The 24754-nt window shown below is 43.5% G+C and overlaps 1 protein-coding gene across 1 annotated transcript in view; it reads right to left on the bottom strand.

Moving 5' to 3' along the window:
• The window catches only part of INTS9 (integrator complex subunit 9), a 133040-nt gene that overhangs the window by 58680 nt on the left and 49606 nt on the right, over positions 1-24754 (bottom strand). Inside the window, exons 3-6 of the mRNA XM_068973950.1 lie at positions 19944-20004; positions 16774-16836; positions 12345-12484; positions 10185-10271 (exon numbers count right to left, since the gene is read on the bottom strand). Coding sequence (XP_068830051.1) covers positions 10185-10271; positions 12345-12484; positions 16774-16836; positions 19944-20004 — 351 coding nt within the window. The remainder of the gene's footprint in view (positions 1-10184; positions 10272-12344; positions 12485-16773; positions 16837-19943; positions 20005-24754) is intronic.

The following is a 24754-nucleotide window of genomic DNA, read 5'->3' as shown; positions in this document are numbered from 1 at the left end:
CACACACCCTCTCTCTCTCTCCCCTCCTCCAATTTAATGGCTCACCATTACATTCAGGATAAAACTGAAGGCTCTCAGCATGACTTCTAAGGCTCTTCTTTATCATGGTCCTGCCTCAGCCTACATTCTACACACTGAACTATATAAGGAGCTCTCTAAGTGCCAGGCTCCCTCAAAGCTGTAACATTCCACTGGCCACTTCTTATTTTGTGTGGACAACGTGTGTGCATGCTCAGTTGCATCTGTCTGTCTGTGACCCAATGGACTGTATAGCCCAACAGGCTCCTCTGCTCATGGGATTTCCCAGGCAAGAACACTGGAGTGGATTGCCATGCCCTCCTCCAGAGGGTCTTCCCACCCAGGGACTGAACCCGTGTCTCTTGCATTTCCTGCACTGCAAGTGGATTCTTTACCACTGAGCCACTGGGGACGCCTTACTCCTGCTTTAAAATCTAGGTGACCTATCACCTTTTCTCAGGTCTTGTGACACCTGTCTCGGCCAGGTGCATATCCCGTGTGCTGAGAAGATGGCTGACGGAGTCTCAGAGCCCAGGAAGTGGCACAGAAGCCCTCTCTGAGAGCAGGTTCATGGCAAGGGGCCGCCACCGACACTTCTGTCTCCTTCCGCACCCCACTACTATCTCCCACCCACTGAGGAAGGAGAGCTTTCTCTCAGAGGCACACCAGGGGAACAGCAGACAATTTAGACTCGTCTGGATGGAAATCTCAGCACTGCCTCTTTCCCTGTGAGCCTCAGTCTCCTCATTAGTGAAAAAGGAGAGTATCACCTCCCTCTTAGAGCTGTCCTGTGAGGAGTGAAGGGCAGAATGCACACAAGTGTCTGCCATAGACCAGAGGCTGGGTGAGGACTCTCTCCAACCTTCCCCAACATAAACAGCGATTGCTGCCCCAGAACGAGCTTTTTCCAACAGTACTGCAGTGGACTTTAACCCAGGGTAATTTCTTTAGATGGACCTGACACTGAACTTGAGTGGCCCAGGCACTGCTCTAGAGAGTCTCAAGGAAGAACCAAAGTTATTCCCCTGCTTTGAGTGAGTATCTGTGCTCAGTCATGTGCAACTCTTTGTGACCCCATGCTATAGCTCGCCAGGCTCCTGCATCCACAAAATTTTCTGGGGAAGAATACTGGAGTGGGTTGCCTTTTTTCCCTTCAGGGGATCTTTCCTGATCCAGGGATCAAACCTATGTCTCCTGCATTGGCAGGTGAGTTTTTCTTTTTCCCTCTCCCCACTGAGCCACCTGAGAAGCCCTGCTTTAGAGCCTCGTTTAAATTCCTTGAGATCAGGAGGCCCTATGGCTTGGGCTTCCCAGGACTGCCCTTCATTAAGAATAAAGACTTTTTTTCTTTGGGCTTAGTATGAGCAGGAGTTTCTTAACTTGTCACCCGAGGTGGAAGGTTATTATGTGAGTGGCTAGAGTGATAAATAATGATGCCGAACCACATCTTTCATCTCAGTTGGATCTGTGTTAATTGCTCTCAGCTCTGCCAAGGCCCTACCATAGAGACACCTCTGCTCAAGACTGTGCTAACAAGTCACAGGCCAGCTAGATCAGATGCACATTCTTTAACTGACTTTAGGTACATTGGTTTATTTCTGGGCTGTCTACTTGGTTCCACTGATCCATGTGTCTGTATTATCTGAAGCTCACTGCGAAGTCTGGGGAGAGGTTAGCCCTAAGAAAGCATGCGAGGTGGTAAGCATCTGGGAGAAACTGATCAGCAAGCCAGAAGAGCAAGGTCAGGCAGGTCCCCCACGACTCTCGTCTCAAGCGTGACCTGCTCAGCTTAGGATGGGTGACAGACAGCTTCTGACACAGCTTCCTAGGCTCCCCACCTCCCATACTTGCCCCCTTGTGTGAGCTCCTCCCACCAGATGCAGGCTGGACCTACCGGCTAGCTTCTAGTGAAGAGAGTATGACAAAGGGGACAAGTGGTCACTTGCAAGATTAGGTCACAAAGGACCGTACTTCCTTCTTGTCCACAATCTCTCCTCCGGCCTCCTGTTTGCTCTGATGCAGCCAGCTGCCATGCTCTGAGATGCTCTGAGGAGAGGCCCATGTGGCAAGGACCCGAGGGAGGCTTCAGTCCAACATCCCTGAGGAACTGAATCCTTCCAACCTTGATGTGAATGAGCCAAGAAGGGGATCCTCCTAGTGAAGCCTGAGAAAAGGGTGGCCTGGTGGGAGACCCAGTTACTAACAAATTAGGAAGCGTCTTGGGCCGTGCTCTGGTACAGAAACACTGTTTTCAACTAAGTTTGGGCTTTTCTCAGGTCTGGTCAATGACATTTTTACAAACTCTAACTGTACAGAACATCTGTAGCATGGACATCATATCCAATTTAAATTTGATTTCTGCTTTAGTTGCAACATTGAATAATTCACCTAATCTCTTTTCTTCCCTTCATAAATCTAACTGGACGGTAAAATGTTTCCTTCAAAAACTGTTGAAGACCACAGCAAATGAGTAATCATACACACGTGTATATGTAGACTGTATCATTAACATTATATATTTGTGATTATTCAGTGTCTATGAACTCCTCCCCCTTACGCTTATGCTTAAATTCTTTGCATATCTTATTCTGGTACCTTCTATACAGACTACACTACTTTCAGATCTAAAACTAACTAACTGTCATTTCTCTGTTGGAAACATCTAGACGTTTCCTTTATCACATAGGTTTGGTGACTATGTTTTCACAAACAATTTTGATAAATTTTCTATCCGCTAGACAAAAGACTTCAACCAGGAAATCAGTCAAATGTGTTGTTGGCTTTTCCAAAAGAACAAGTCTTTGAATATTCTTTTGTGCAGGGTTAGCTGGCAATGCTTCTCTCTCCCTCTTGGAGAGCACTGGCTAATTGTAACCCAGCCAATCCCCTCTCAATCGTGCCATGTTGCCATGTTTTTGCCCACAATATTCTCTTATCTTAGAATGACCTCTTTCCTCATTCAACCCTGCATAGCCTGCTAAGCTCGGCCTGAGTCTCGCCACTTTGTACCTATTCTTTGCTCAACAAGCTCCTTGGATACAGGTACTATGCCTTAAACTTTGGGGGGCATTTCCCTACAAACTTATCATAATGCCAGGCCCTCGGGAGTTAATCAACAAACAAGACTGAAGTCCTCTGAGTTTCCTGTTTCTACCCCCAAATTCCCTTCGCTAACACCATTTTTACTCTTTCAAGTTACATGGTCCCTTTCTTCTTCTATCTCCTAACATCTCATCTAATTCAGCTTTCCCTAAAACTTACGCTTGAGGCCATAATTATAGAGAGGCCTTCACAGAGCCATTCAAAGCCATTAGGATTATTGGCTGATTAAGGATAAGTCAGATAAGGAAACCCAGTGGGAACTAGTTCTGTTTTTGCTGGCTTTCTAATTTATCAAAGTCAAGTTCTCAGAGTCTAAATGTTTACTAAGTACTTTCTAAAAGATTTCATCGTTTTGTTTCGTTCTTCTCACACTTGAGTGCTTAATAAACATTTTTTCCCAGGGCTTCGCATCACGCCAGAACTCTGCCGTCTGTTCTTCCATCCTACCAGCACAAGATCCTGTGTTTCCGTAAAAGAGCAAGACTTTTAGGTAAACAGGGACCACTTAAAAGCTTGTAAATAAAACACTGGTTGGGCTTTTTCCAAGTGTTTGATGAATGAATGACTGAATGAACAAAATAAATAAATGAGCAGAATACAAAGAAGAAAAAGAAGCAGAAAAAATTTGTTTCCTCTCATTATAGTGAAGTGTGCTTAATACACACGGAGGTGGCGGGAGGATGGAGATGTGTCAGCGGGCTGATGCTCTTCATTGCTTTTGCTGTTGAGTTGCTCAGTCGTGTCCGACTCTTTGTGATCCCACGGGCTGTAGCCCGCCAGGTTTCTCGGTTCATGGGATTTCCCAGGCAAGAATACTGGAGATTAGCCATTTCCTTCTCCTGGGGATCTTCCTGACCCAGGAATCAAACCTGAGTCTCCTGCACTGGCAGGCGGATTCTTTATTACTGAGTCTCCAGGGAAGCCTGATGATCTTTATGGAATTTACCAAAAGCAAAACCTGAAAATTTCTTAATACTAAACTGAAATCAGATTATAAACCTTGAGTTTTGTTTTAGATCAGTTTCTCTCCTAAAAGCACAAAGGCAATTGTTTAGGCTACCAAGGCATGACATAAATAATTCTTGAGAGGGCCTAAACCATCTCTGCTTTCATTTTCTGCTTATCAAAACCCTCTTATCTATAATTTGATCTCTTTAAGTGGACTTGGTGCCCAAAACAGAGTCCTAGGCAGATGGACTAGTTCTCAGAATAAAGTAATTAAATGGAATTTTTGTCTATCAGTCAGTACCTGCCCGTCAGAGGCTAACTGACTCTAAGTGAAATGAAGTGACTAAGTTTTTGGAACTGCAAAGTTGTGATGACGCCATCAAAGTACCACCACTCTCTGTTGCTGATAAGTTGCTTCAGCCATGTCCGACTCAGTGCGACCCCACAGACGGCAGCCCACCAGGCTCCCCTATCCCTGGGATTCTCCAGGCAAGAACACTGGAGTGGGTTGCCATTTCCTTCTCCATTGCATGAAAGTGAGGAGTGAAAGTGAAGTTGCTCAGCCGTGTCTGACTCTTCGCGACCCCCTTGACTGCAGCCTACCAGGCTCCTCTGTCCATGGGATTTTCCAGGCAAGAGTACTGGAGTGGGGTGCCATTGCCTTCTCCGGCCACTCTCTGAGAACTTGCTTAAAGACATCTTTAAAAACTCTAACATAAGCGAAGTGTGTTCAATTCAATTCTCCTATATTACAGAAAAGAACACTGAGTCCCAGAATCTGAATGATACTGCTAACGATCATCAACAGGCGGATTAGGAAAATAACTTCCCTTCTGCCATACTAAATACGTTGCTCTCACTAGGAAAGGCAGCGCTTAGAGACAAGTAAGGCTGAGGAAGGCAGATGTATGATGGTTACTGAAAGGGGGGTGATGTGAGCCACGTGTATCATTAAAGGGAGAAAGGATGCTGGTGTGCTTGTGTTCACTGAGCACCTATTATGTGCCTAGCACTGTTTTAAGGACTTTACATTTAGTCCTCACAACAACCTTGTGACATTGCTAATACTATTCCTATCATATAAACAGGAAAACAGAGCCTAGAAGAGATAAACTTCTGCAGCCAAAAAGCAGATCTGAAATTCAAACACCAGTCTATTTGACCTCTAAGCCCATAGCTTTAATTTTCTTCCTACTACATAGTGAGACCTGATAAATTCATCTATAAATACCCAAGGAGTGTCAGAACAGAGGAACTTCAAGTACAATATGTTTTTTTTTTTTTAATTGTCTTCTATAAGGTATAAACCCACATTTTAAGCTCTTGAGTACTGAAAATTACCATAACATTTCAGCGAGGAATATATCGATGCATAATTCCTTAATGCTAGTCAGAGGATTATGACAATATCCTATAATGATTTAGTCTCTTCATTATAATTGTAGATTTCTAGTCCTACAAAAAATGCTACACTTACATAAAAAATATTAGAGGATGGTTAGTTTCTTCAGTGCAATATTGTGCTTTAAATTTTCCCATTAAAAACCTAAATTTTGAAGTGTATATGGGAATGTCAGAGGCTCAAAAATTTTATGGTAGGGGATTCTCCTTACCCTACCCTTCAAAAATCTCTCAAGAAGTGTAAGCTGCAATGTCAAAATGAGGAAGAAGGATAGCTAACTTCTAAATAAATCTCAGGGAGCAGCGTCAACTGAGTTGGGGAGCCTGACAGCTGCCAAAAAGCAAGCGTAATGGTTTCTTTGGGGGGATGGCGGGTTGGTAAACACACCAATACTAAATCAAATGCTAATTCAAACTAACTTCCTGTGATTTAAGGGAATTTGTCAGAAACCAATGAGTCTGAAAGATTTTCATGTATTGTTTTTTTGGTTGATGGTCTTATGAGTAATTTAAGCTACTAACATGCATTAATTTTAAACACTTGACCACAAGACAGTTTGTATGTTTAGATCAAAAATTAGGGGCTTGAATCCAACTCATGGAAGTGTTCTGCTTGAGGTGTTCATCCAGAATTTTATTTTAATGTCAGAGCCAACTTTTTAAAAGGTAGGGGAAAAAAAATCACATGTGAAACATTCAGATCTAGAGCTTCTCATTAAAAAAAAAAAAAAATCAGGTTTTGGCAGTGATGGGCTCGCTTCGCCATATGGCCAAAACTGCTGAAGTTGTGCATCAGCTGCCCCTTTGGAGAGGTGTGGTCACCAGGCCATGAATCCTGGCAGCCAACCCCACTCCTGTACTTACTTACTTACCCCTTTCTCATCCCTAGAGGTATCTGAGTTTGTGAACCCCATTTTATAGGAATGGAACAAGGAGAATGCAGGAATTCAAAAATAAATTGAGATATAAAGAAAAGATACAGCTGTATCATTTGGTCACTGTACTAAGTGACAGCAGCAAACAGTGATTCGCAATAGAGTCTGTCACAGTGTCTTGGGACATATGATATCATCTGGCTTATGACACGGGGAACTTTTCAAGGGGTGTAAATCCTTCAGCATAAATGTTCACATGGAACGCTTTTAGTATTCTGGCACGAGATGAAATTCTGGGTGACTGTTTTGAGAGAACTCTTTTGTCTTATGTCAATTACAAAATAGCTCCTCACATTTTTCTACCAGTTCTAATATTTATGCTAATTTCTTCAAGAGAGAAAAAAAAGAGGACATGGCTTGCTTCACTGTCACCTTGGTGCAATCTTTCCAATAATCAGACTCTTCTCTTTCCCTATCAGTAACTATGGCTCATCTCATGCTCAGAAACCAAAACAAAATGCTTGATGGGGATCAGAACTATGCTCAGGATACACGAAGTAATGAAATACAGTCTCCGATTGGTCCAAGTTATCCTTTCTTCTACCAAGCTACCTCTCAACAGTTTCTGATTTTTGCCCACCAGGTGGCGAGATAACAGATTCAAGGTTTTATTTCAACTAGAAGGCAATGGCACCCCACTCCAGTACTCTTGCCTGGAAAATCCCATGGACAGAGGAGCCTGGTGGGCTGCCGTCCATGGGGTCGCTAAGAGTTGCACACGACTGAGCGACTTCCCTTTCACTTTTCACTTTCATGCACTGGAGAAGGAAACGGCAACCCACTCCAGTGTTCTTGCCTGGAGAATCCCAGGGATGGTGGAGCCTGGCGGGCTGCCGTCTATGGGGTCGCACAGAGTCGGACACGACTGAAGCAACTTAGCAGCAGCAGCACCTTTTTAAAAAAACAGAGATATCCTAAAGCACCTTAGGAAATTACTATCAGGCCCCCTCCCTAGCCCTCTGGTCCTTCAAGTTCAATTCACCTTTTCCCCTAAAATATGATGGCATTTTTTTCCATGAGCCAGTTATCTTGTATTTTACAAAGAATGGGAAGCAAAGACCACTGCCAAGGATTCTGTCCAAGGTCACAAACAAAAAGTCAAAATAAGGACTTGGACGTCCAGGGTTTGGGAATCAGGAAACAGTGACCTTTGGACATCATCACTGGTGTGCCAAAATTCTTCATGGCAGAATATTTAAGGGTATAAATTTAAAAGGAGGAAGTGAGGGGAGCCAAGGTGTACGTGTTCCACAGCAAGTGAAAACAACTCCTCAGGTTTCTAAGGAGGGGGGTGAAGAGAGGAACTGGGACAAGTGTGGGCCAGTTGCAGACAGGAGAGGGGAAAAAAGGGGAGGAGGTATGTGATGGGCAGGAGGAAGGAAGCTGAGAATACGAACGCACTCGGGACGGGAGGGGACCTGTACTAAGCTGGCAGATCAAAGAAGGCAGCCACATGTACTGAGAAGACTCAAACGCAGGCATCTACTGAGTGTTTTCTAATGACAAGTCAAACAGATACCATGTCCCCAGTCAAGGAAATGGAGACACAAAGAAGACCCATGAAACACAGGAGATGTGCACTCTTATGCATGCTTCCATCACACGAGGGGCTCACACGCTCTGCAGGAGAGGCCTATAACGGCTGAAGGGCCGCCCAGCACAGTAGTTAGCAGCTTGGTGTTGGGATCCAGACAAGCCCAGCTGCATGGGTTTGAATCCAAATACTACCACCCACTAGTTGGTTGAGCCGAACAAGTTACCTATCCTCACTGTGCCTGTTTTCTCTTCTGCAAAACGATCACGTTGAAGAACTAAGTGAATTAAAGAAAACACTGAGAGGAGGGTCAGGCACATAACAAGTGCTACGTAAGTTAAATAAGATAAATAACACATATGATAAAGGAATGCAAAGAGGAGACTCATATTCTCATCTCTGAGACAGTCACAGTATAAAAACAAAGCAGGGACTTCCCTGGTGGTCCAGTGGCTAAGACCCGCCCCCCCCTCCTATGCCAGGGGTGCAAGTTTGATCCCTGGTTGGGAAGCTAAAATCCCACGTGCTGCATGGGCCAAAAACCAAAATGTAAAACAGAAGCAATACTGTAACAAATTCAATAAAGACTTTAAATATGGTCCACATTAAAAAAATATATATATATAAGCAAAAAACCAAACAAAGCATATTCTCCTAGCTACATGTTCATAGTGTGGATTAGTTGACCAGCTGTGTCTGACTCTGTGCGACCCCATGGACTGTAGCCTGCCAGGTTCCTCTGTCCACGGTATTTCCCAGGCAAGAATACTAGAGTGGGTTGTCATTTCCTCCTGGAGGGGATCTTCCTGACCCAGGGATCGAACCTGGGTCTTCTGCATGGCAGGCTTATGGTCTGAGCCACCAGGGAAGCCTATTCGTATTCATGTATCCTTGTAGAAAGAATGTCACAAAACCCAAGACATTCTCAAGTTTAGGTAATAGATGGCTCACAAATCATGGACCTAGAGGGAAAGAACTCAGTGATGAGGTAGCTGGAAGACAGTGGAATGGGCAGGAGTATAAGGAACACACCTAAGAAATTACAGACGAGTTCTGACTCTGGACGCCAGGCCTGGAGGGCTGGGGCCGAGGTGCTGAGGGCTAAGGGCAGCAACTGGCAGGGGTGACCAGCTGCAGTGTGTTAAGACTGACCGGTGTCCTCTACTGTCCATTAACATGAGTGCGGGAGAGGAACCAAGTTGCCTCTCTGCCTTCTCGACTGCATTTCCACTCCCTTCACCTCTTCATTCTTCCGCTACAGCCTTCCTAGTTCAGGCTTCTGTTCCCTTGCCTGGGTTTCTGCCACTGGGCTTCCTGCTCCTGTCTCTGTATCCCATCCAGCCTCCACGCTGCTTCCAGGGTTGCTTCCTCTCAGTAGATATGTGATCATGTCTCTGCCCCGTCAACCGCCCCCGATGGACTTCCCACACCTGATTACAGAAAAATTAGTCTTCACACAGTAGACTCTTCATTATCTTGCTCCAGTGTCCCAGTCTAGGGACATTTCACCTTCCCCCTCCATACTCAACCAATTCTAATCCACCCTGGACTTCTCACTGTTCCCTGAATATACTATATCCAGGGCCCCCAACCTCTGGGATCTAATGCCTAATGATCTGAGGTGGAGCTGATGTAATAACGGCAGTAAAGTGCACAATAAATGTAATGCACTTGGACCATCCCCAAACCATCCCCCGACCCAGTCCATGGAAAACCTGTCTTCTATAAAATGGGTCCCTCCCTGGTGCCAAAAAGGCTGGAGACTGCTGTATCCTACGATGCTTTGTCTGGACCCCACTTTATGACCTTTTCTATCAGGAGAAGTCCTTTTCTTTCTCTGAGACGTTCCTTGATTGTCATCTCCTAAGGAATGTCCCTCCTCAGTTCCCTAAGCCAAGAAACATCTTCATTTTCAGAGTGCCTATAGCCTTGTGACCAAGCATCTGTTACAATACGTGCCACCCAAGACTGTAATGTACGAGTTTCATTGTCTGACTTCCCATTAACCCCTCTGCACCTCAAAGAGACAGCCAACTGTTTACAAAACACCCAAACCTAGCATACTACCTTGCATATGGCATGGCTGCCTCTCAAAATACATTGGTTGAATCAAACATAGGGAAAAGAGAATCTTAGTTCTAATGGTATAAGCTAAGCAGAAAACGAGAAAACACTTGAGACTGCTTTGCTAAGCTCTTCCCCTGCCCTCCACAGCTGTCAAGGGGAGTAGACCGTCCACTGCTCACCGCTGAATATCCTTGTTCTTCCACAAGGAGGCAGACTGAGCCTTGGGCACTCGTTCAATGAAGTTCACCAGCTCTTCCATGAGAAGCCTGAGTTGAAACAAGGAAAGTGATGAACACTCAAAGAGAGAGTCAGAAAAACACGGCACTCTAACACAGTGAAGAGAAATGGGCTTGTTTGCCTGTCCCTCCCCAATTGTCTTTCTTCCTGTTTTAAATAAACGTGGGCACCATTTCATATAAAGCTGAACAAAAACTTAGCCTCTGTCTTGAAATTCCATGTTAAAAATTCGGAATGTAAATGATTTAATTCACCTTTAAAATAAGCCGGGAGTGTTGGTTATCTCGAAAGGCTGAAATATTTAAACCTATGGTTTTACTCTCACTCTTAAGATCTCTGTTTTTATTTAAGTAACTAAAAGCACAACAGGAGAAAAAGCTAAACGAGCATGAAGCATCTGACTGGTTGTGGCAGAGGGAGGGGAAGGATTGTTTCTTGATGACAACATTAAACGGACATTCTTAAACTGGTGAAACAAATTTTCTTCATATATGTTTTAGGAATGAACAAAATTCCACATGCAAGAACACTCTTAAGAACTAATCCTAAAGCTCTAACTCAAGGACCTGCCAAAGGACAGGCTCTGCGACTGCAAGCTGGATTTCCACAGACTACCCCCCTGAGGGAACCTGAGAGATGCCTCACTCAGCTGGTCAAAGATCTCATGCTCTGGGGAAGCCATGGAACAGAGCGCTGAGAGGACCCTGGATAGCTACAGGATGAGCAGAAAGCTAGACACAGACTTTTCACATCTTGACTTCCCCATATAATGCAGTACAGATGTTCCATATCGACTTAAGTCCTCTCCCAATAAACACAGAGGCGTGGCAAGCAATCAATTTATCAGCATTTTGAATGCTGGAAAACTTCATCTTGTTTCCGTTTATTTACTTATTCCTAACACCATCACTGTCTTTCATTTCAAGCAAGCAGCACCTGTTCTGGCATGCGAAGATCTGGGACTCAGGCTCGTGACTGTTGTGGCTGTAGCTTTCAGGAGAACGTTCTGCTGTGTCCATCCTCAGGGTTTAGCTTTCTCAGACAATCTAATGCATTCAGTTTCTCCTCTCTCTGAACCTAAGGCATCACCTTTACGTTTCTATTATGTCTTTCCCTCAGATCTTTTACGGTTTTTCTGTACACACTGAGGATGATAAATCTGACACAAAAAACACAGACAGATTTTGTTTCACTTCTGGTAATTCCATCTTGCTGGACTTCAGCCAGACTCTGGAACCTAGAACTGGGAGTCTATATTGCACTTAGATCCTGTAGTTTGGGTCTTGACAGTTTTACCTCATACCATACTAGGTTGTTTGCTTCAACACAATACTTTCTTTCTGGGGTAATTTTCTTCACTTAATTTTTCTTTCTCACTAAATGATGCTATGGTTACTTGAAACAATCTTCTGTCCCACAGAGACTTGGGAGGGGCTGGCATCTGGCTCACAGCATTCTCAGAGTCAAAGAAAGACTGTGAGGTTTTCATTTCATTGGGTCTTGAGTTTCACTCTGTCAACAGTACAGACAACTTCATCTAAATTCTTATTCTGTTTTCCACCAGCCATCTCTCTCTCTCTTTTTTCCTTTTATTGGCATGTGGGATCTTAGTCACCCGATCAGGGATTGAACCTGCGCCCTCTGCAGTGTTTAAGTGTGGAGTCTTAACCACGGGACCACCAGGGAAATCCTGCAGGCTGTCTCTGTTTATAGGGGAGGTGGAAATTTTGAAAGCAAAGTAGTAAACTTTCTTTTTTTCTTAAATGTGCTGTGTTCCTTTCTCCCCCAAAGCCCTCTGCATTGCATCTTGGTGGCACCTACTGAATGATACCTCCCCTAATTAGTGTCGTCTGCACAGGAGAGTTGTCCCTCTCTTTCTGTCTTTCTGAGACTAAACGACCACTATTTGCAGCATCCATCTTTAGGCAACTCCAACGAACATTTGTTTTATCAGCAGAGTTGTCTATTCATTCTGTTTCTCTGGGTCAGCTGCTCAGGAGGAAACAATGGTGCCCCTGGGCACAACACTCTATTAGACAGTCACTGCTGAAGGGAGGCGTTCTCCAGCCACTAACTCACAGCTCAAGAAGAAATGCCCTCACCTGCCGATCTGAACGGTGGGCTCCGTGGCATAGACCGTGCCCGTGAACCCGGTGTGCTCGGTGATGTAGGGCAGGGCCATCATGCAGTGATAGTTAGAGATGAGGATCACATCCACTGTAGACAGATCTATTAGCTCGGTCTGAAAGAAAAGGGGAGGGAGTGATACGTATCTGTGCGCGGCACACGGATCAGCATGATGGGGCTGAAAAATGACACTGTCAGAAGGCAGAGGAGCGGCTGTGGTGCTACTGAATAATGATGCCGTTCCTGTAACGGTTCCAGTCTCTCATTTGGGGATATTCCCTAGTGCTGACGTGGAGCAGCAGGACAGGACGGCTGCTGATTTTACTAAAACAGGGTTCTGAGAGGCAGACGTATGAGGATAAATGACAATGGGACACTTTGGCCGCCACTGCCTGCCAGGTGGAGCCGGGTGACAGGAAGCAGCTGTGAGGGAGTACCTACCACACAGGAGGCAGCTCTTCAGAAGTCCACTGTGGCAGACAACTATTTTTTTTCGAGGTAACTTTTGACCACTAGTGCTGGATAGAGAACCCCTCCAACAAATGTAGTGGCAGAGTCATATACGGAGGTTATACTCTTGTATTCTACCCTAATCACAACCCTCAGTCTACCCTTTACTCCACTAGTAATATCATGTGAACAGGGAAGAAGACAGGTAAGGAATAACACTTAAATTTTACGAAAACTTTTAGTAGAAGGGAACGATTTTTACATAAATTTAAGCCCTACCTGCCTTTAAAAAAATTATGAAGTATTTTTTTGGGGGGTCAATTGCTGCTTCTTTTTTTTTTTAATATTTACTTATTCATTTGGTTGTGCTGGGTCTTAATTGCAGCACACAAGATCTAGTCCCTTGACCAGGGACTGAACCAGGAACCCAGGCATTAGGAATGCAGATTCTCAGCCACTGGACCACCAGGGAAGTTCCCCTACCTGCTTTTTAAGGCTCAGTTCTCTTCTTCCGCTGAGCCTTCCTGATTTGCCCAGATGAGAGAAAGCACTTCTTCCTAAGAACTGCCAAGGCACTTTGTGAAAATCCCTCTTAAAGCAGTTACTGTTCTTTACTATGGTGGGCACCTCAAAGTATCCCCTTGTCTCCCCAAACTGGAACGTCTCTGAGATCAAAAATCCCATGGGACTCATCTGTCCCCTTCAAGCTGTGGCAGCCAGGACAGAACAGGCCTCGGTGCGTTGTTGTTGGAACACATCATGAGAAGCAGCGCCCTCTGTGGAGGCGCCATTGTGAGAAGCTAGCCGCTCTGGTTCAGAGACATCTCCTCAGTCTCTGAGCTCTCCCTCATGGAACTTATCCCACAGAAACTGCATGAGGCAGTACAGACAGCATGGGGTAACTCAAGAAAGAGTTTTTGTTAGGAGACTGGGGCACAGAGCTACTGTGTCCCTCACAGAGTAGAAGTAACAAAGATGCCTGCGCCATCTTTGCAAACGACAGAGAGAGCGCAGCATTTCGGCTGTGGGTATTTTCTGGTTGACTGACTTTATGTGTAAAGTAAATTGATTTAATAAAGCCACCAAGGCATAATCAGCTTCAGCTCCTTAGGACAGAAAGGAGATTAGAGTCAAAAGCTACTCACTGCCAAGGCAATGGCAACCTGTGTGAATAAAATGTCTAAGGACCACAACTTAACTCCATGTTGCGTACTGCACTTCCAAGACTATATCCTCACATTAATGAAGGGAGGTCTACTGGTCCCATTTCTCACCTCCTCTCCAGAACCATTTTTATTTAAACAAATGAGAAGGTTAAGACAGAGTAGCAGAGTGACAGGTATGGAAGAAAACAGAGAAGGAGAGATGAAGCAAGCAACAGTAAAGGCCAAAAACTTCCCTCCCTTCCTTCTACCTCTACAGAAACTGGGTAGGGCTATTTGAAATTTCTCTTTAAGGATGTAAGAATCAGCCCACAGAGTCTAGAATGATAAGTCTGGTGAGGACAGCTGAGGGACAAATGTGTACACACACACACACACACAAACGTATTGCCTGTATATATATCTAAGACTGCCTACATAAACAATTTTCTGAGAAATAAATTTAACATCCAAACTATGTATATTTACTTTCACTCAATGATATCCCATAAAGACTATTTTTAAACTTCTTGCATATAGACACTTTGGTTCTGTGTGTCTGTGTGCACGTGTGTGCTCAGATGTGTGACCCCATGGACTATTGCCGGCCAGGCTCCTCTGTCCATGGGATTTCCCAGGCAAGAATACTGGAGTGGATTGCCATTTCCTCCTCCAGGGGATCTTCCTGACCCAGGGATAGAACTCATGTCTCTTGCATCTCTTGCACTGGCAGGCAGATTCTTTACCCCTGCGCCACCTGGGAAGCCCAATACAGACACTTGGGTTCTACAGACCACGAATTGGATCAAAACAATCATAATTTATTGGTTGCTTACTATACTATCCTAGACTTTATGCACAGTCTGTGGTACAGACTTTGGGGGAATACAAAAATGTTTAAAGTAGCTGCACTAGACTGTAAATTCCATGAAGACTAGAACTCTAGTTCTGTATGGCTCAGCCACAAGTCAGCCAAGGCTGGACTGTGTAGTAAGTCCCTCTCTCCTGACTCCAAGACTCTATTTTCTCCTGATTGTACAATTCCCTGGTTTCCCTTAAAACAGTAAGTACTACTAATTTGTCATGGGCTACCCTGGTAGCTCAGATGGTAAAGAATCTGCCTGCAATGCAGGAGACCTGGGTTCAATTCCTGGGTTGGGAAGATCTCCTGGAGAAGGGAAAAGGCTACCCACTCCAGTATTCTGGCCCAGAGAATTCCATGGATTGTATAGTCCATAGGGTCGCAAAGAGTTGGACATGACTAAGCAACTTTTCCTAACATGTCATAAACTACAAATTCTGATGCAAGTTGTAAAAAAAACAAAAACCCTATGGCTCTAGAATCCAACATATAATATTGCTGCTTTTAGCTTGGCAAAAGTGAACTGTGGAATGGTGACTGTCTAATTTCAAAGTTTAGTAGGAGTCTATGGAGTAAGTCAGAAAGACCCCAGAACCCCAAGCCAGGGACCCTCCGCTGTTGGTCACAAGCTGAAGGTTGCAGTGGTCAATGCCACAGGCAGTAAACTGAAAAATAAAAGTGCCTGGAAATAGGAATCTTTGAACAGATGGGGGACTGGCCCACCAGCTCCTAAGTGACGAACAAAGACGACAAAATTTCATCAGCAGTTAGGGAGAGCTCAGGATTTTGCTGTCTCCTTCACCGTTGCTCCTACTAGTTCACCACAAACTCTCTCCCTTATCTGCCAACTTCAATGACCACGTCTTTCTCTGTTTTTCTTCGCTCTCTTTTGCTCTGGTGTCCTAAAAGGTCACCTCACATACTTCAAAGAGAGACAGAGAGAAAGTTTATCTAAAGGGTATCAACAGAAGTTGTAGAACTGGAAACAGAGATAGGAAGAAAGGACAGAACTAAGAGACACAGCACACCCAGTTTCTTCTCTCTCTGGCGTTGAACTGTGAAAGTCTGTTTGACAGGCACTGACACCCCCAGGGCACACGGAAAGAGCAGAATGGTGGCTTCTCAGCGATTTCCCCAGGAACCTGGACAGGCTACTGGCCTCCCCACAGTTCTCCTTTGTGCTGAGAACTCCACCCAGGCCACTCTGGGGATTAGGCCTGTCAGTTGAGATGTTTCCTTTAAGACTAATGCAAACTGATCTTCGTTTCCTTTAAAACAATGGAACTGGACTCAGACACTTATAACAAGTCTCATTGTGATGATAATATGTAAGCAACAGATATCCGTAACTCAGTTCAGAATCTGTGAATTTCAAGCAATATTTCATGTGTTATTAAGTCAGCAAGAAGTTTTCCAGTTTACTGTACTAGCAGAATAACAGCAATTCCCAATTACCCAAGACTAGAAAAAGTCTGGCTAACCTATGACAGAGGCATTATCCAGTGGGCCCTCTGCAATCCTGGATGTGAAACCTGTAGATTCGGAGGGCAGACTCTATTCATTGTACTCCATCATATCGCGTGCTTGAGCATCTGTGGATTTTGGTACTCATGGGGGCTCCTAGAACCCATCCCCTCAGATACTACGGGATGACTCTAATTACAAAACTGAAAGACTTAAGTTATTCTTTATCTTGCTCAACACTATGCCCCAGTGTGAATGTCACTGGGGATTATAAAAAGAGCTAGGAAGAGAATGACTTCAGTGATTTATGGACAATACAAAAAGCTCCTAAATGATCAAATTTTAGTTGTATAACAAAGTGCCTAGGATAAGATTCATTTTGATTTCAAAATAAGAAGTCCAGCCCCTTAAAATTATTTCTTGTCTTCACTTTGAGAGATAATGAGAAATGCTTTGTTCCTACAATAAGATTCACTTCACTCTTACCTCTGGTAGGCAGAACTCGGGTACAGAATCCACAAATACATGACCTGAGCACTCCTTTAGCTCCTAAAAGACATGAAAGAAAAAACATTCTAGGAAAAGATGGTCAATAAACACAGTGCCAAAGAAATTCCATCCCCAAACCAAACTCGCTATGAAGTGTTGCAGAGGGCTGGAGTTGGAGGAAAGTGGGAAGGTTATTTAGGTCAACTGGTTCTTATTTAAGCTCAGGGCAGCTGAGTATTTTATTCAGTATTAAAAAAATCAGAGCGTGCATGCACATTTCTTGATGCTTCTTCAAGGAAGCAACGTGTGGCCACATGCTGCTTCCACAACTCCGACCCAGAGCTTTCCAAATAATAGTTATATGGACTACACCAGCAATATCAGAATGGTCTGGAACAGTGATGGAAGTAGACTCCTGGGTTTTACCTACCTGTATCCATGACAAGCGTGCCTACTGATTCTGTTCTGCAATTAGACTGGGAGTCCAGAGTGCAGATAAATGAACTGGAACCCCTTTCTCCTCCTACCAAGGTTTGAGGGGCAAATAAGGAAGGAGATGAAGAATACAGGATAGGGATTAAAACACCCCCCACCCCCACCCCCATTCAAAAGAACACGGTCTATTTATATACTGCAGCTCCCCACACTGCCATGACCTACAGTATTTAATAGGCCTGTCTTACTTCAAATTCTCTCACAAACAGACCTTGAGAAAAGAGTGTGTGAAAGCTTATAAGAGAGGTGCTAAAAAAAAAAAATAGCAGGAGGAAGGGCAAGTGATAAAGGGCAAAGAAGCTGGCCGATAATAGCTGTGTCACACAGCCATATTCCACCGTGGGCAACAGGGAGACTCTGAGAAATGGTCTCAAATGTACACCCAGGAGTGATTCCACCCAGAGGCAAGGGACCTGGGATATTTATACAGCAATTGCTGCATCTAGGGTGGCTTCAGGAAAAAACTGTCAGGCAAAGCCATACAAATGCCAGCAGCTGGAATTATGACAGAGAATACCAAAGAGACTGGAGTCGGCCCCCAGGAGGTCCCCAGAGGTGCTGTTTTCTCCTGATGACACTGTACTGAGATCTACGCAGGAGCGGTCTATGACTCTATAATGAAACTAGTACAAGATAGAAATCTGGCTGACTGTTTTTCCCAGAAAGGGAAATATACAGTTGGAATTGTGTCCCACGTGTTTTCATTAGTCACTGAAGATAAATTTCTGTATATTCATATATCTCTACTTATACATTGGAGTTGGAATGATTTTACTCTCAATCTTTACCTGAAAATATGGCATTAACTGTCTGCTCTCCTCCTTTTGAATTTTACAAGTCTCCTATCAGAAGCTTACAGAACATTTCATGCTCTTGCCTTCCACTGTAAACTCCGGTTCCTCTCCTTATATGACCACCATATAACCAGTGAAATGCTGAGCCAAAAAGAGACTGAAACTATTTGTAATTACAATATACCTGCCAGTGAAACACAAATAAGCAATTGCGGTTAATGGAGGAAGACCCCCAACTCCCTTGGGATGAAATTAAAAACAATTAAAGACAAATCATGGGAAATTGCAAAGCACTGCCCGGCCTTTCATCGGCTGTGTAATCTTCCCCACATTCCCCATGCCCTGCCATGTACCAGGGTGTGGGGTCTGTACCTCGTATGACAGATCCTCCTCTGAGGCGCTCATTTTTCCTGGCCTGGAGCAGCGAATTTGCCATTCTGAGCACTTACAATGTCACTGTATTTTATTCGCCACTCCCTCCTAATGAAATGCTCCCACAGACACATGCGAGTCATCTTGCTCACAATGCATGGGTAATGGGATGCTTCTGAGCCTTTCTCTGGGAACAATGATTTACAGCCAGCAGGAGACAGGCTGAAATTTCATCAGGTGCACAGGTTCTTGAATGTCACCTAATTTTATAGTTAGGCTATGAGGGAAATCTGATTTCAAGTCATGCATCTGGCTTGCACTTGAAGCTGGGGTGAGGGGGCAGGTACAGGAATTAATTCTGCAAAAAGAGCTCCTCTTTATTTAACAATATCTATTAGGAGAAGGAAATACCTTATTCAGGTGAATCATTTTAAGGATCCTCATAGTCAGCCTTTTAATCATGAAACTGGGGAGAGGAAGAATGACATGGAGGTCTAAGAATGGCGTGGATAAGCTTTGCAGAGTCTAATCTTCCTTTATCTCTCGTTTTTTTCAGAAGAAAATTCGGCTACATAACTTTTAACTTTTGTTTGAGATCTCTGGTCTCTCGTATGGAACTTAAAGGCCTAAAAATTGATTTGAGGAAGGACATACCACGAAGACAATCTAATGGCAAAAATTTAACAGCCTTGAAAAAACAAAAAGTAATCTGAGTCATTCAGTTTAGGCCTAGTTAGTGATTAAAGTCATTAAGAGAACTCCAAATTCCTAGATTCCTGTTAAAAGAACCATGATCTTTTTTCACAAATTATGAGTGTCCATGTCAGGCTACCACGATCATATATCACAGCCTGGAAGGCCCTTTGTTCACATTTACCTGAACACGTGTTTCCCTCTCATGCCCCCAGAGCACGTGGCCTAGAAGTGAAACACTTGGCTCCTCAGTCTATTCTCCACTCTGCAGTCAAAGTGGTCTGAGCAGACGATGACCCTGCCTGCTGCAACCCTCTGTGGCCCTTCATTACCAAAAGAAGAAAACCCACAGTTTTGACAACGCCCTTTGTGACCTGGCCCCTAGAAGAGTGGTTTAAAACTCAATTGTGTTTGGTGGGCTTTAAAGTTATTTTTAAAAAAAGTTCACTCCTTACGGGAAGAGTCAGTACAGCCTCAAAACAAAATGAGCTGGATGGAATTCTCTAACAAGCAATGCCACTGAAACACTCATCACAATTCTAGAAATAATAGTTTTCTTTTCGGGGTGATAAAATGTATTTTCAACTGAAGTCCCTAGATTTTACACATGTGAAAACTGGATCTGTGTCTGAACACCAAGACTCCTTAAAAAGCTCTTAAAAACAGTAATTACCAAGTACTGAAGACTCTACATGGGTCACAGGAGTTTTTAGGGAGAAGACAAAGGGCCCATTAGTCACATTACTGTTGGGTGACTCCAGAACGACAAGATGGCTTTCCAGTGGGTGTAGATACACTTCAGCTTATCATTACCTTGTCCAAGAAAGCGTTTCCATCCTTTAGGGACCAGCCAGGAAGATTGGACAGTCTGGGACTACAAAACAAAAGATTAAATTATCCTAAATAGATTATAATCCTCAGTGATTTCATGGTGACTGTACCGGCTCCACAAAATGAAAAACAGTTTGAAAGGAGTGGCAGCAAGGCTCACCCAAAATAATAATCAGAAAGGTGAAAAGTAACCAAGTGGTATCAAGCTTAAGAATTACGTGGCCCTCGATTGGGAAAATTAAAAGAATGCTAGGCAGAATAATAAAGAGAAAAAAGAAAGATGAGACACGCCAGTGTTGTATAGCTTTGCAGTCCCTGGCCCTGACTTCACCTTGCTTGAGTTTGACAACAGGCCTGAGGGGAAGGCCGAATGGGACCCTCATAATGCAGAGGACAAAATAGGTTCAGAGAGGTCAGCTGTTTCTCAAGAACACTTAAGCTGCCTACCAACCAGAATTTACCACAAATAAAAATCGGAATTCGGCTCAAAGTCACCTCTGTATTTGTTGCTTAAATGAATTAGTCACTTGTTACCTGTGCCTTGATGTTACCTGTACCTTGAGTTTCCAATTTTGGCAAATGAAGCTAGCTTTTCTCAGTGTTATAAAATGATACCGTATCTCAGTGAGTAACTTCTAGAAGGTGAGGTTAATTTCACATATATGTTATATCAAAAAAATCTGAACCAGAAATCATTCACTTTGGCAAGCTCAGAATTTAACTGAGTACTACGAGCTGATCAGAAGAATTACACTGGAGTCTGAAAATGCAAACACCTAGGGAGAAAAAAAATGTTGGTAAAAAGAAAACCTTAATGACCAGGGTGATATGTGAAGAAAACACATCAGAAGTACAGGGTAGACTGCAAAAGGATTTTAGCACTTCAACACAAAGTTAAACTTAAAAATAAAGGGCAAAGTATGGGCGTGGGACTAAAAGATTCTATAACCCGAAACCAAATTAATGTATAGTACTTTATGCTCTCGCTAAACTGATTTTTATCAAATTCTGACTTTGTAATTAGGGGCTAGGTATGAAAGTCAAATTGAAACAAATAATGTGAAATATTTGTCAATCTTCCAGGAAAGATTAAAAACCTGAATAATATATATATGCATCTGATTTTAGCAAAAAAGGTGAGAATTTGACATAATTCCTAGTTCACAGAAAAGCTGTTAAGAATATAAGTACAATGAAGTCCCACATACCCTTTGCCTAGATTCTCTGTTTACATTTTGCCTTTATTAGTCAAAAAGTGAGAATTCTGAATTTCATTCTTGAGAATGAAAATTACTACTAGGAGAATCAATTTTGGCTGGCATAAATTATATCTGAAAAACTTTTTTTAAAAAATGCTTGGATATGGCAAAACCAATACAATATTGTACAGTAATTAACCTCCAATTAAAATAAATAAATTTATATTAAAAAAAAATGCTTGGAGTTTTCTCAGAAAAATACTCTAACCATTGGATGTTGAATTTCCATTTCATTTCATAGTCACATGTGTACCTTCACTTAGAGACTTCTTAAAAATATTTACTATCAGATCAGATTAAAAAACCAAGCATTCTAATAAACGCATGATGATAGGCCAGTCTCAATACTGTTCTCATTTCATGCACGTGGACTCTTTACAAAAAGGTTATAAATGTCCACTTCCCTTTACAAAGAGAACTGGATCAGAGGACTTGTATCCTGTTTGTTCCCTACTGGACACACACAACTCAGCCTTCAAATTACAGATGATTGATTCAATTAGTTTTGTCCTCAACAAGTGATTAGAAATGGTATGCTGTGCGGTGCTCAGTCACATCTGACTCTTTGAGATCCCATGGACCGTAGCCCGCCAGGCTCCTCTGTCCATGGGACTTCCCAGGCAAGAATATTGGAGTGGGTTGCCATTTCCTTCTCCAGGGGATCTTCCTCACCCAGGGATCAAACTGGTGTCTCCTGCACTTCAGGCAGATTTTTTACTGTGTGAGCCTCCAGGAAAACCCATTTACTGCTTATCAAAAAATAATTTTTTAAAAAGTAAAAATTTCAGGTATTACTGTTGCTAAACATTGTTTATAACATCAAACACTTCTATGAAATATCTGGAGTTATTTTGGATTTGAGAAATTGCCTGTAGATGGGACTGAATGCTCAAAGAGCCTGACCATATTGTAACAATAGTGCCAAAGATAAAGGGCCACAGAAATGTAGCCCCAGGTGGCAAATGTATGCTGACTATAGAGATGCAAATATTCTGTTTTTAGGTCCAATTAGATTAATGACTAAACTATGAAGAGCTAGTAAATGTTAAGCTATCAAAGAGGAAGAAATGTACTACTTTGTTCTTAATGATTACAGAATTTCACCGTGTAAATTTTTTGAACAAGGAAACAAGTCTCTTCACAGAAATCTACATTAAAGAAATATGGGAGGTAATGATATTAGAAAAATAATGGTTACAGATAAGCGCAGGCGGCTGCGACCGGTGCACTAAGCACGGCCGAGAGGAGCTACCGCACGTCCGAAGTCAAGGGCAGAAGCCGGCAAGACCCCATGCCCGAAGGGCGGTGGTCAAGAGGAGTTACCCCACGTCCGAGGTCAGGGGCAGTGGCCGAGAGTGCCAGGCTGCGACGGCGCAGGAATGGCCGAGAGAAGCTACCCCGCGCCCAAGGCCAGGGGCGGCGGCCAGTAGGAGCAACCCCAAGTCCAAGGAGCGGTGGCTGCACGGGCGCAAGAGGGCCTAGAGGAGCTATCCCAAGTTGAAGGTCAGGAAGGGCGGTGGTGAGGAGACACCCCTCATCCAAGATAACGAGCAGCGGCTGCGCTATGCTGGAGCCGCTGTGAAGAGATACCCCACATCCAAGGTAAGACAAACCCAAGTAAGATGGTAGGTGTTGCAAGAGGGCATCAGAGGGCAGACACACTGAAACCATACTCACAGAAAACTAGTGAATCTAATCACACTAGGACCACAGCCTTGTCTAACTCAATGAAACTAAGCCATGCCCGCAGGGCAACCCAAGATGGGCGGGTCATGGTGGAGAGGTCTGACAGAATGTGGTCCACTGGAGAAGGGAATGGCAAACCACTTCAGTATTCTTGCCTTGAGAACCTCATGAACAGTATGAAAAGGCAAAATGATAGGATACTGAAAGAGGAACTCCCCAGGGCAGTAGGTGCCCAATATGCTCCTCGAGATCAGTGGAGAATTAACTCCAGAAAGAATGAAGGGATGGAGCCAAAGCAAAAACAATAATCAGCTGTTGATGTGACTGGTGATAGAAACAAGGTCCGATGTTATAAAGAGCAATATTGCATAGGAACCTGGAATGTCAGGTCCATGAATCAAGGCAAATTGGAAGTGGTCAAACAGGAGATGGCAAGAGTGAATGTTGACATTCGAGGAATCAGCGAACTAAAATGGACTGGAATGGGTGAACTTAACTCAGATGACCATTATATCTACTACTGTGGGCAGGAATCCCTCAGAAGAAATGGAGTAGCCATCATGATCAAAAGAAGAGTCCGAAATGCAGTACTTGGATGCAATCTCAAAAACGACAGAATGATTTCTGTTCGTTTCCAAGGCAAACCATTCAATATCATGGTAATCAAAGTCTATGCCCCAACCAGTAATGCAGAAGAAGCTGAAGTTGAACGGTTCTATGAACACCTACAAGACCTTTTAGAACTAACACCCAAAAAAGATGTCCTTTACATTACAGGGGACTGGAATGCAAAAGTAGGAAGTCAACAAACACTTGGAGTAACAGGCAAATCTGGCCTTGGGATGAGGAATGAAGCAGGGCAACAACTAATAGAGTTTTGCCAAGAGAATGCACTGGTCATAGCAAACACCCTCTTCCAACAACACAAGAAAAGACTCTACACATGGACATCACCAGATGGTCAACACCTAAATCACACTGACTATATTCATTGCAGCCAAAGATGGAGAAGCTCTATACAGTCAGCAAAAACAAGACCAGGAGCTGACTGTGGCTCAGATCATGAACTCCTTATTACCAAATTCAGACTTAAACTGAAGAAAGTAGGGAAAACCGCTAGACCATTCAGGTATGACCTAAATCAAATCCCTTACGATTATACAGTAGAAGTGAGAAATAGATTTAAGGGCCTAGATCTGATAGATAAGAGTGCCTGATGAACTATGGAATGAGGTTCGTGACATTGTACAGAAGACAGGGATCAAGACCATCCTCATGGAAAAGAAATGCAAAAAAGCAAAATGGCTGTCTGGGGAAGCCTTACAAATAGTTGTGAAAAGAAGAGAGGCGAAAAGCAAAGGAGAAAAGGAAAGATATAAGCATCTGAATGCAGAGTTCCTAAGAATAGCAAGGAGAGATAAAGCCTTCTTCAGCGATCAATGCAAAGAAATAGAGGAAAACAACAGAATGGGAAAGACTAGAGATCGCTTCAAGAAAATTAGAGATACCAAGGGAACATTTCATGCAAAGATGGACTCGATAAAGGACAGAAATGGTCTGGACCTAACAAAAGCAGAAGATGTTAAGAAGAGGTGGCAAAAATACACAGAAGAACTGTACAAAAAAGATCTTCACAACCCAGATAATCACGATGGTATGATCACTCACCTAGAGCCAGATATCCTGGAATGTGAAGTCAAGTGGGCCTTAGAAAGCATCCCTATGAACAAAGCTAGTGGAGATGATGGAATTCCAGTTGAGCTATTTCAAATCCTGAAAGTTGATGCTGTGAAAGTGCTGCACTCACTATGCCAGCAAATTTGGAAAACTCAGCAGTGGCCACAGGAC

Source organism: Capricornis sumatraensis, chromosome 6 (assembly GCF_032405125.1).
Source record: "Capricornis sumatraensis isolate serow.1 chromosome 6, serow.2, whole genome shotgun sequence".
NCBI classification, from domain to species: Eukaryota; Metazoa; Chordata; class Mammalia; order Artiodactyla; family Bovidae; genus Capricornis; species Capricornis sumatraensis.
The sequence above is the reverse complement of the archived record's forward strand: the minus strand, read 5'-3'. Positions and strand labels throughout refer to the sequence as shown.